The 12,064-nt window shown below is 37.9% G+C and overlaps 1 protein-coding gene across 2 annotated transcripts; it reads right to left on the reverse strand.

Moving 5' to 3' along the window:
• Window positions 1-1,375: 1,375 nt before the first annotated feature.
• ESCO2 (establishment of sister chromatid cohesion N-acetyltransferase 2) lies at window positions 1,376-11,697 on the reverse strand. 2 transcript variants are annotated; one of them, XM_087717406.1, is made up of 10 exons: window positions 11,642-11,697; window positions 9,969-10,929; window positions 7,098-7,161; window positions 6,546-6,591; window positions 5,336-5,462; window positions 5,063-5,194; window positions 4,860-4,949; window positions 4,228-4,371; window positions 3,074-3,255; window positions 1,376-2,355 (listed from the first exon to the last, which is right to left on the reverse strand). In XM_087717406.1, exons 1-10 carry the CDS (start codon window positions 11,683-11,685, stop codon window positions 2,223-2,225), a joined length of 1,923 nt encoding a protein of 640 aa, XP_087573532.1. In that variant the 5' UTR covers window positions 11,686-11,697; the 3' UTR covers window positions 1,376-2,222. The 2 variants fall into 2 exon arrangements, with proteins under 2 accessions (XP_087573532.1, XP_087573533.1); XM_087717407.1 differs by lacking the exon at window positions 3,074-3,255.
• Window positions 11,698-12,064: the final 367 nt, after the last annotated feature.

The raw sequence follows: 12,064 nt of genomic DNA on the forward strand, positions 1-12,064 counted from the left end.
AGAACCACTGTAAAACAGTGCCTCCCACTCCCACCTCCCGCAGTCGTCGCAGAAGGATACCATGGTCGATGGTATCGAAAGCCGCTGAGAGGTCAAGGAGAACCAGGATGGATGCATAGCCTCCATCTCTGGCCCTCCAGAGATCATCGGTCAATGCGACCAAAGCGGTTTCTGTGCTGTAACCAGGTCTGAAGCCGGACTGGAAGGGGTCAAGATAACTAGCTTCCTCCAAGGCCCGTTGAAGCTGGAAGGCCACCACCTTCTCAACAACCTTCCCGATAAAGGGGAGGTTGGAGACAGGACGAAAGTTGTTTAAAATGGCTGGATCCAAGGATGGTTTCTTCAGGAGGGGTCTCACCACCGCCGTTTTAAGTACGGCGGGGAAGTGCCCCTCCCGAAGGGAGGCGGTCACGACCGCCTGGATCCATCCATGTGTCACCTCCCTGCTGTTGGCAACCAGCCAGGAGGGACACGGGTCCAGAATACAGGTGGAGGCACTTACAGCTCGAATGGCCTTGTCCACATCCCCAGAGGCAACATCCTGGAACTCAACCCAGAGATGATTTGCCAAGCGGTCCTCCTGTGTCTCGGCTGGATCTACTGCGGTGGAGTCCAAGTCCGACCGAAACCGAGCTATTTTGTCCGCCAAGAATTGAGCATAGTCCTCAGCCCTACCCTGCAAGGGGTCTCCCGCATCCCTCCTGTTAAGGAGGGAGCGGGTTATCCTAAACAGGGCGGCTGGGCGTGACTCGGCGGACGCAACCAAGGCAGAAATGTATGATCTTTTGGCAGTTCTTAATGCTCGAACGTAGTCCTTGGTGCAGGTGGTTAGAAGAGCTCGGTTCGCCTCGGACTTATCGGACCTCCACTGGTGCTCTAGGCATCTCCTCCGGCGTTTCTTCTCCCGGAGCTCCTCGGTAAACCAAGGGGGCCTCCGGGATCCACTGACCCGGAGGGGCCGTAGTGGCGCAATCCGATCAAGAGACTCCGACGCCGCCGAGTGCCAGGCGGCAACCAGAGTCTCCGCCGAACTGTGGGCGAGAGTATCAGGAATGGCCCCAAGCTCCGTCTGGAACCTCAATGGGTCCATAAGTCGCCTGGGGCGGAACCACCTGGTCGGTTCCTCCTCCCTACGGTGGGGGTTTGGCCTCCGGAAGTCAAGCCTCAGTAGGCAATGGTCTGACCACGACAGGGGTATGATCTCATTACCCCTCAGACCAAGATCACACATCCACTGCTCCGAGAGGAATACGAGGTCGAGCATGTGACCCGCTGCATGGGTTGGGCCCCGAATTACCTGGGTCAAGCCCATGGCTGTCATGGAAGCCATGAACTCCTGCGCCCCATCAGAGCGTTCACCGAGCGTTAAATGTTAAAATTTGGATTCCACAATTCTTTCTTTTCTGTGTGTAGCAGATTATTTTATGACCAAATGTGTATGAAGATCACATTTGATCATAAAGGACTCAACAGTGGAACTAGTAGGTCCACTTTTTATACTTAACCAGCGATGATTGATTGGGGCAGTATGTAAATTTTGTAAACAGACATTCACTATTGTAGATATTGACATACCAAAGAATGATTAATAGAGAAAAATTTATTTGAACAAACTTGGTTCAACAATGTTTAGTGCAAGAATTGCAGTTCCATCCTGCAGTCGTCTCCAACACTTTCAAAGCTAGTTTCAGCAATGTGCTTCCATGAACAGGTGCAAAATAATTTTAAAATATTAGTTCATAGCAGCATTACATTACCTCCTACTCTTTATTTCCTCCATAAAAATTACAACTTCCAGATGTATACCATAGTTGGTATAATCATTGGTAAAAAGTGCTGGAAATTAGCTTGGGAACATGTAGCTTAACACATTTTCCACCCCTGCTTATTCAGTTTCAGCACTGAGGTATTATTTTTTACTAAAACAGTCATCAGTCTGCAAGAAATTGAGTATGTTTGCTAGAATATACCGAAGGCTGTACCAATAAAGATCTAGAGTAGTCATTCTTTTTTCACCCCTTCTAGATGTTACAATAAATTTCAGAATTTAATTTTCAGAATTAACTTTTTAAAAACAATTTACATATCAAATACTAACTTGAATTTAAATTAACACATTAAAGCAGAAAACAATGCAATAACAGCACTGACCACATTTTATGTAATAACTTGCTGAAAGAGATGGGTTCATTAACTCTACTTTGTAGTTGTATAAATTAATTTTAACTAATGAAATTATAAACAAGGAAGTTGGGTACTTTGCAATATTTTGCTGCAAATAACTTTCCATCTGGTGTTGGATCTGAAAAGGCGATTTCATTGGTGCTTAGGTAACAGCCAAATAAAAATGTTTGCCTGGAAGAAAAAATAAACGCATCAAAGCAGATTAAGAATATAATTGTCCTAGTTATCTAGGTTTTTTATATTTAATAAAAGTTTAAATTAATTACCGTGTTTCCCAAAATAAGCACTTGGCCTTATTTTTGGGGAGGTCTTGTCTTATTATTTCTGAGGTGCAGCAGGTGGCGAGCATGTTCACCCCATAGCTGCTGCTGTGTTGCAATATTTTTGAGGAGGGCTTATTTTAGCGCATGCGCTCAAAAGCCCAATTGGGCTTATTATCTGGGGAGGTCTTATTTTCGGTGAAACAGGGTATTACAACATTCATAAAAGAAATAAAAGTTGTCTTCAAGTTACAACAGTTCATTTACTGACCTTTCAAAGTTACAACGGCACTGGAAAGAGTGACATGACTGTTTTTCACACTTTATGACTGTGGTCATGTGATCAGAATTTAGATGGCAACTGGTTCATATTTATGATAGTTGCAGTGACTTTTTGCAACCTTCTGGCAAGCAAAATTAATGGGGAAGCCAGATTCACTTAGCTGCAGTGATTCACTGTACAAGTGGGGCAAGACATGTCATAAAACGGGACAAAATTCACTTAACAAATGTCCCACTTGGTAACAGAAACTTTGGGCTCACTTCGAGGACTGTATCTGAAAATAAGACTGTTGTCATATTTTTTGTGTTACAAAATCTTCAGACTGGACCCAGCACTACTTCCTTACCTCATCACATCCACCAAACGGCTGGCAATGTGCTTTCTCCGCATCAGGCTGAACACCCAGATTCGGCTAATCCCGCAGTAGACCTTTTCTGGCTTGGTTGAGCAACACCAGGCACGCTGATGCTCTAAGCTGTTTTTAGTAGGGGACTCCTCTGTTATAGGCTCTGAAAGCACTCGGAAAGCCTACACAAAAAGGAGGGTGATCTATTTAAACAGTACCTAATAGATATTAAAGGATGGTTTACCAGGCTTTAAAATATATATTTGCCTCCCAAATTTGATACTGTGCATGTTTGGCTGCATATACCCAAGTATCCTAACTCTGTAAAAACTGCAGCCATCTCTTAAGGAAAAAACATTCTTTTGGACTTAAGGAGATGACTATTTTCCAAAGCATCTGAAGGCAGAACAAGTAGCAATAGATGGAAACTAATCAAAGAGAGAATCAACCTAGAAATAAGGAGAAATTGTTTGACAGAACAATTAATCAGTAGATGAACTTGCCTCCAGAAGTTGTGGGTGCCCCAACACTGGAGGTTTTTAAGAAGAGATTGGACAACCATTTGTCTGAAATGTTACTGGGTTTCCTGCTTTAGTAGGGGATTGGATTAGAAGCCCTCCAATTTCCCTTCTAACTGTTATTCTGTTGGTCTTTTATTTTTTCCTGGACTAATTGTTAGAATCCAAAAATTAAAAGCAGTAAAGCTTTGCCCAATAAGACATCCTCTACCAGATGTTAGGTACCGTATTTTTCAGAGTATAAAATGCACTGGAGTATAAGACGCACCAAGATTTTGAGAAGGCAAATTAAAAAAAAAAAAGTAGGTAGGTAGATAGAGGGAGAGAAAGAAATAAGTAGGCACCCAGATTTTCAGCCTCTTTTTTGAGGAAAAAGGTGCATCTTATACTCTGAAAAATACGGTAGATCAATTTCTTGAATGTTTCTCAAATGTTTTAATACATAATTACTGTTCATAAGATCATAAAAGCCACTGTAGATACATCACCTTAACTTTCCATTGTGTGTGTGTGTGTGTGTGTGTGTAGGTATTGTAGATATAAACACTTTACAAATCAAGCTTAAATATTCAGTGTTTCAGAACAAATGTATTTCTTTCAACCATAGATTTTTCATTCAACAGTAAAATTGCTTACCTGTCTGACTGGCTCGGCAATTAAGCAGCCAACTATCTTTTTTTCATTGGATACAAACAAGTATGTTTTAGTCTGTGATGGATCTGTCTGTACCACATGTTTAAAACCAAGTTCATTATCTACAAGTTTGCGTATGTCATCAGCCTATATAAAAAGAAGAAACCCACAGTAATTTAGTTAGCTAATCAGATTGGTGTCGACAGGCAACATTTCTAGCAACAATAAGTTATAGAATTATAAAAAGTGCATTTTTTGCTGGAATTCTATTTGGCCACCAAGATTTTTGGGAAGCAGTAAGCACTGGATATTATGTTAACACCAAAAATAGGTGGCTGGAAAGTTGCTCCTAAAAACTGAACACAAACTCTTTTATTTATCACTTTTCAAAAATTAAGACCATGCAACATATTTAGTAATAAAAGATAATTCCAGAAATTATTAGAAAATGGGAATATTTCCTTTGGTAATTTCTTAAACATTTAACTTGGGCTGAAAGTTATTTAACATTTGGGAGTACTGTATGCATTTGTTTCCCCCTCAAAATGTAAGAATTATGGAACAACCCTGCAACTGATAAATAACTTTGAGACAAAAAAAATAGGAACAAGGTTAGAAAAAGTCTACTGCGGCACCTTTTTGATGACATATTTTGGATCATTTTGTAGAATCAATATAATTTTTCCATCCCAGAATTCTGCAACTACTTGCTCATTCTTCCAGCTCTACCAAAAAGGGCAAAAGGAAAATGGAAAACATATTTAGATGAATAAATTTAGCTAAGAATAAATTTTTTAAAAAAGAACAGACTCCAGGGTATATCTAAATTCAGTCTTACTGTGTATTTTATTCCCTCCATAAATCTTTGATGATACTGGACATGATGTGCTTCATCCTCTGGGCTGGCAACTGAATAAACCATGCCACATGATTTGCAGATGGTGGCACCAATATGTTTTTGACCAGCATCCTGTAAAGGCACAGAGTGGATTAACATGTTATACTGTCCATTCTAGGACATTAGGAGAGACCATTGAGTACTTTAATATGCACATTCAGAAACAAAACGTGGCACGTCTGTCAGCATTGTGGTTGCAAGAACTATACTCACAATGATCATTTGATCCTTCAAGCCTTTGGCCAGTACTTTTGTCTTCTTGTTGATTTTTAGTTTGGAGGGAGAATTCTGCCTTACTGGACTCAATTCTACATGTTGTTCATCTGGAAGAGTCTGTAGGCTGAAACAAAGATATTGTATTTGCATCTTACCAATAAAGATTCATAAATATATAGATGTTTCATTTCTTAAGACTAATATTAGGGCTATAAGGCCAAGAAGTCAACAAATTTTCTCCCAGCAGAAGCCATGTTAATTTTGAATGTTGCAACATGGACATTTATATTTAAGAAATCAGTCCCTCTAGAACTTGCACTATTTTAGACTACAACTGTCACCCCTTGATATTGGCCAATGCTGCCTAGGCTAATAAGAATCAGTAACCAAATGTAATAGGAAATGTAACAGGAAAATAACAGATTGCTTACTTGCTCAATTCAATGACTGTGAACCTGAATAATAGGGCAATTCTTCTAAATCTTCAGTTCGAATACAAGTAGTCCTTACTTAATGGTAATTTTCATTGTTAATGTGTTTGTAAGTGCCTTGTCACATGATGGCATCACCTGGTGATGGCAATCCTGCCTGTCCCCATTGCCATTGTTAAGTAAGTATTTAAGGTCATTTAACAAGGATCATTTCCTGCTGGCTTCCCATAAGCAGTCAATGGGGAAGTCAGCAGGAAGCTACATATCCCAAGTGGCTTGCAAGCAAGCTGGGGGCAGGCAAGTGGCTGCTACTGTATGTAGCACAAGCAAGGCTACAAAGGGCAGGGGCTGCTACACAATCCGGGAAGGTACTGTAGTGTGGTATAAGCATGACCAGGCAGGTGTGCGCTATAGAATGCAGGAGGACAACATGCTGCAAGTGGGATCTCATATATTCCATAACTGGATCCTCAGGCGAAAACAACAGCAAGGCTTGGAACTTTTCCTGCCAGCTTTCCCGTGGACTTTGCTTATGGGAAGCTGGCAAGGAAAGTCACAAATGGTGAACATGTTACTGCAAGACATTGCAACCATTCTAAGTGTGGGCCAGTCATGTGATTGTGGGAATGCTGCAACAGCCAAAATTTCAAAGACCACAAAAGTACCACTTGTTCAGCGCTGTCATAACTTCAAACATTTGCTGAAAGGACTTACCTCCATAGGAAATTCTTCCTCTGCATTATATAATTACTGAGAATATTACAGAACTGACATACCTTTTTTTGTTGCTGGAAAATGTTCTGAACAAAGAATGGACATGGTCTGCCAAAAATGATATTTGGGAAAAAAATAATTTATTTTATTATAAAATAAAATTTATATCCACCCATTTGCATTATTCATAACACCGTGCTCCAGATCTCAAAAGGAAGAACTTAAGATATTTTTGAGGATCAAGATAGCTTGACCATCAAAAGTCATAAGCCTGTTAGATTTCAACTATCACTTATAACAAGCTCTAGATGGAGCACGTAAATATCAACTACCCTCCTGAAATTTAGGAGTGAAGGAAACCAGGCCTTCATGCCAAAGGGATATCAAGGTCTGAAGGCAATGGCTAAAAATACCCATTCCCAAGGTCACACCAGATAATATACAAGACCTGGAAAGAGCTGACTTTCTTCTGTCTGATCAAATTGGGAGAATATGATCTCTCAGATAACCTGATATATGTCTGGGACCCTAAAGGTGGCAATTGGCATCATGAAATGCACCTGGAAGCCAATTGGTAAACAATGGGAGATTATAATCACCTATAAATAACTTACTGGAAGAGGTAACTTTATATTTGTTTGTACTGTCAGACGGTTTCTTTGAGTTTTCCTCCAAAACCTGTAAAAAAACAAAATGTTTTTTATACAAACTGAAGTGTTCCCTCGCTGCCAATTCTATTGGGACCTTGAGCCCGACAGATTATGAAAATATATGTTCTGGAAGTGTAAAATTAAACTATAATGAATAAACAGTACAACATATTAAATTATTAATGAGGCAAATGTCAAAAAAGACAATTAAATGATCATGTTTTATTCAATAATTATAATTAGCAGCTACACAGAAATTTTAAAGAATTAATTTACTGGAGATATCACACCATTCAATTCAATGGGAGAAAGACAAAAAGTAGGTACAAAGAATAGTGGGAAAGGCAAGGAGTTCAAGAACTGATTCACCAATGAAGCATCGATAGGATTTGGCAAGGAAATCAGAAAAATAATACAAATGTAGCAATACAATGTTTTGGCACAACAAAGGAAAAGAGGATTATGGCTAAAAATATACCCTTTACACATCTGTACAAGTGCAACAGGATGAGCATTGAACTTGTTTTTTTACTTATTTATCTACTTATCAACTGCCCATCTCCTGCAAAGAGGAACTCTGGACAATAAAATGAAATGAATAAAACTTACTATAAGGTACAGCTTAATTTTGGAATACTGTAAAGGATTTCTGGTTGATGAAGAGAAACAGTGGGTGGGGGAGGGGATTATCTTATGGGGCAGAGCTGGTCAGATTTTGCTGCTTGAATTTATGAAAAATATCTTACAACTTTTGAAATAAACAGGAGAGAGAAAATTACCCAACTGATTTGGAATATGTTGTTCTGTCTCCTTTGCTGCATAATTAAAGGCCATTTTAATATGCTTATTGAGGAATTAGCAAATTAAAATAACTCAAAACCAAATGGTCACTTCTGGAATAAAGTATCTGGAAAATAAGATCTTTTTTAAATCTTTCTTGGATAGAGAAAGCTTTGGGAGAGATTAATTGGTAATATAAAGACATCTCTTGCATTTTTTTCACAACTGGAAAGCAGCATCTCCGTTCAAGTTCAACATGTGTGAGCTCTTTCTGACAATTTTTTGTTATTGTACAAGATATAATATCCCACAGAATAAAGCAGCCCCATAGAAACGTAAGAGTATAGATAAGTACAAATTTATATCCTAATACTGAAAATCCATTGTTAATAAAGAAAAACATGAAGTACATTCATATTATGGTTACTGAGAGGTTAAGTGGCCGACTTGATTAATGGCTTTTCCTATGAGGGAGGAACAAAGAAAGTTCAGAGAAAGATTATTTCCTTAGTTACTTAATGCTTAAAAGGACTTGACAAACCTACCTAAGGCAAGTAGTATTTTCCTAATCTCCTATTATCCTGATAAAATCTAAGAATTAACCATGAAAGTCGGGTGGCTGAAAGGAAGTAAAGTCATGTGTGTTTGAAAAGATCATCTTTTAAAATTCATGGCTTCCAATAGAAAAGAATTCATGGCTTGATCATGAATGGGATGTTGCTGAATAAAAATCTCTATCTGTTAATTTTACAGAGTAAACAGTCCTCTGTTTATTCCAGCTTCTCTGAGAAGCCAGCTAATATTGTTTAGTAACAAAAAATAACAATTAACTCATTTAACAAGAGGGCAACTTCAAATATTCTTAATAGTGATGGATACAATATGTAAGAGCTCAAAGGAACATGAGTGAAGCCATTGTTTTAGATATTGCTCTAGTCCAGACTTATATACCGCTTTACAGCCCTCTCTAAGCGGCTTAGAGTCAGCCTATTGCCTTCAACAATTTGGGTCCTCATTTTACCCACCTCAGAAGGATGGAAAGCTGAGTCAACCTTGAGCCTGTTGAGATTTGAACTGCAAAATTGCAGGCAGCCAACAGAAGTAGCCTGCAGTACTGCATCCTAACCACTGCGCCACCGAGGCTTAGTGAGATAATTACTTTTGAAAATATCTTTAGGGTGAATTATCAGTTTAAAGGCCCTTAGAAATTTTTCATATGACCTTAAAATAGATTCTGTACACGGAGAACACAGGATTTCTAAACTTGCTATACCTTACATATGGTGATACAAGGTTTAACCTAACTGATATCTATTCAACTTTAATATTCTGATTAATTTTCCATAACTCAGATAAATGAATGTTTTTCAGTCAGATATAACATAGTTTTTGTTAATTGTATTTTATTATTCCTGATTTTATTAATCAAGTTTGGCTGCATCTTAAACTAAAAGCACATAGTGTTAAAAATAAAGATATGAAATTTTTGATTTGTAGTCCTGCATGTTCTGTCAAATTAGCATAAAGATGGGGTGGAGATTGGGCAGGACTGTGGGATCTTTAAAAACACTCTGAAATTCTTAATAGAATGAGATATTTGTTAAAACTACAAATTATGAGGTCTAGAAGAGCCGGGGTGGCGCAGTGGTTAAATGCAGCACTGCAGGCTACTTCAGCTGATTGCTAGATCAGCAGTTCAGCGGTTCAAATCTCACCGGCTCAGGGTTGACTCAGCCTTCCATCCTTCCGAGGTGGGTAAAATGAGGACCCGGATTGTTGTTGGGGGCAATATGCTGACTCTGTAAACCGCTTAGAGAGGGCTGAAAGCCCTATGAAGCGGTATATAAGTCTACTGCTATTGCTATTGCTTTCCAAATAAATCAGTGTTTATCCACATTATAACCTTCAAGGGTCTTCAAGAGACAAACCCTATCTTTATGCTAATTTGACAGAACATGCACGTCTATAAATCAAACAGTCACCAAATTAAGGAATTTAATCTCTTTTCAATCAAACTTACTAGACAAATTACTAATGTTCATAAATTATGCATACCTCTTTCCCAACATCAGTTTCTTTCTGAGCTGGGGACTCCAAAGAACCAGAGTGAGGAATTTGAAGAAGTCTAAGATTTGGTAATGATTTCTTATCGTCCAGAGGGTCCTTAATATGATTTTTATTACATGCCAGGGTCTTCTTATCCTCAATGTCAATATTTTCTTTTGGGGATACGTCCGCTTGATTTTCTTCCCTGCCAGTTTTAGCTGCTTTGCTTTCAGAAGATAAGTGCATGTTGGTATTTGTGAGAAGATTGTCCTGCTTCTTAGTTTCTGTGGTATTATTAATAAATTGGAGGGACCTTCGTGGAGAAAACACCTTCTTAGAGTCACCATTCCCCCTCTTTCCAGTGGCAAAAAATGCTGCCCCTACCTGGAGTTTTAACATAGGTTTGAACTTCATGGTTAGAACTTTAGAAGAACCTTCAATTTTCTTTTCTACCACATACTTTTTATTCTCCTTCCCCTTAGGCTTAGGTACAGCCATTTCTATTTTAGCTTTTTTAGTATTTCTTGATAAGGTCTTGGCTTGCTTGGAAACAGCTGAGCGTTTGGAAGTTTTAAAAGGTTGAATCTTGGCCTGTATCACTTCTGTCTTGTTAGCAATAGGTAAATTTGCATAATCATTTCTGGAATTTATATGACATTCTTTTGCTTGTTTTCTTTCCAGTATACTTTGAAATGTATTTACTTTACTGTAAAAGGAATTGATTGGCACAGTGGAATTATATATAGTGCCTGACACTGGAGATGTTCTCTCTGGGAATGCATTTGATTTTACTTTTGGTGCATCTGCTCTCTGCAATGGTGAAGTACTAAGGTTCTCCAAGCTGGTTGACCTTTCAAGCAAGTTCTGGGGTTTTTTATCTTGGAAACTAGAAGGTTTTTTTGTTGGAGATGCTTCTTCAGTGAATTCCATCCTCAACTTTTTTGCTGGAGTCTCATTTACCAGCTGTAAACTACAAAAATAACACATTTACTCGTTACCTATCTCAGAACTAATTCAGCAACAACACTGTATTATAGCTTTAAAATATTACTTGTTACTTAAAAAGTTTAGAATTTATGACATTAAAATAAAACTTCTACTGAATGTAATCTTTTTTTAAAACTGAATTTGAATTAAAAAAACTTCACTGGGTGTTATGAGCATTGTTCCCTTAAACAGGGGAACAACAGGGGAATGTAAATTTAGCTCAATTCTTGTCTTAATTTGGACATTTAAATATTAAATATGAGGAAGAATCTATCAGTTTAATGTACTTTATGTACTTAACAGAAGATGACTTCATATACAATTCTGATTTGTAGGTTTCCAAAATAAATTCACACACACACACATACGTATAAAGTTTATTTAAAATACTTCTAGTAGTAACAAGAAGTTCAAGGGTTTCTCTGGAAACTTCTAGCTTCTCCTGTTCAGGTGGGCATTAAGGAAGATGAAAAACAGAAGTGTTCCAGAAGGCATTCAAACAGATTCAGTTATGTCTGCTTCTATTTTTGAATTATTTTATCTTTGAGTTGTTTTATTATTTAGTTTTTATGCCTCTTGTGGATATTTTAAATTATTTTCATTTATATTGTGTTAATCGATGAGGATTGATTATAGTAAATATAAATAAAATAAGTAAAAATACAGTATTCTTATAACTGGATTTTAAAACTTACCTATTATAACAGCGTTTTCTTTTTCTTGGAGTAACAGCTGCCATAATTTGAGTAATGAGCCTGTAAATTACAAATGTATGCTTTAGAAAGTGCAGTTTTTCATTAGGAGATTTAAAATTAACAAAGCTGGCACAAGAGTCTGATTTTCTCACTTGTTCTTGCTTGCCTTTTTCTTATGCCAATTTATACTGCCTTCACCTACAGAGTAGCAGTTAATTTGGTGTGTTCATCACTTCTAATAGCTGTTTCAATATACTTAGTTAAATATAGGCATGCCAAAACAAATTTTGATGGTAAACACCTGCTCTGCAAGTACAAGATTTCAGCTTTAATCTCTGGCATTGCTACAGATGGTGAAAAATGTCTAGGGAGACGCCAGTATCATTAAATAAACCAATAATCTGATTTCAAAGAAAAAACTTC

This window comes from Thamnophis sirtalis, unplaced genomic scaffold, assembly GCF_051295495.1.
Source record: "Thamnophis sirtalis isolate CommonGarterSnake01/CBP01778 unplaced genomic scaffold, rThaSir2_p1.2 scaffold_6, whole genome shotgun sequence".
Classification (NCBI taxonomy): domain Eukaryota; kingdom Metazoa; phylum Chordata; class Lepidosauria; order Squamata; family Natricidae; genus Thamnophis; species Thamnophis sirtalis.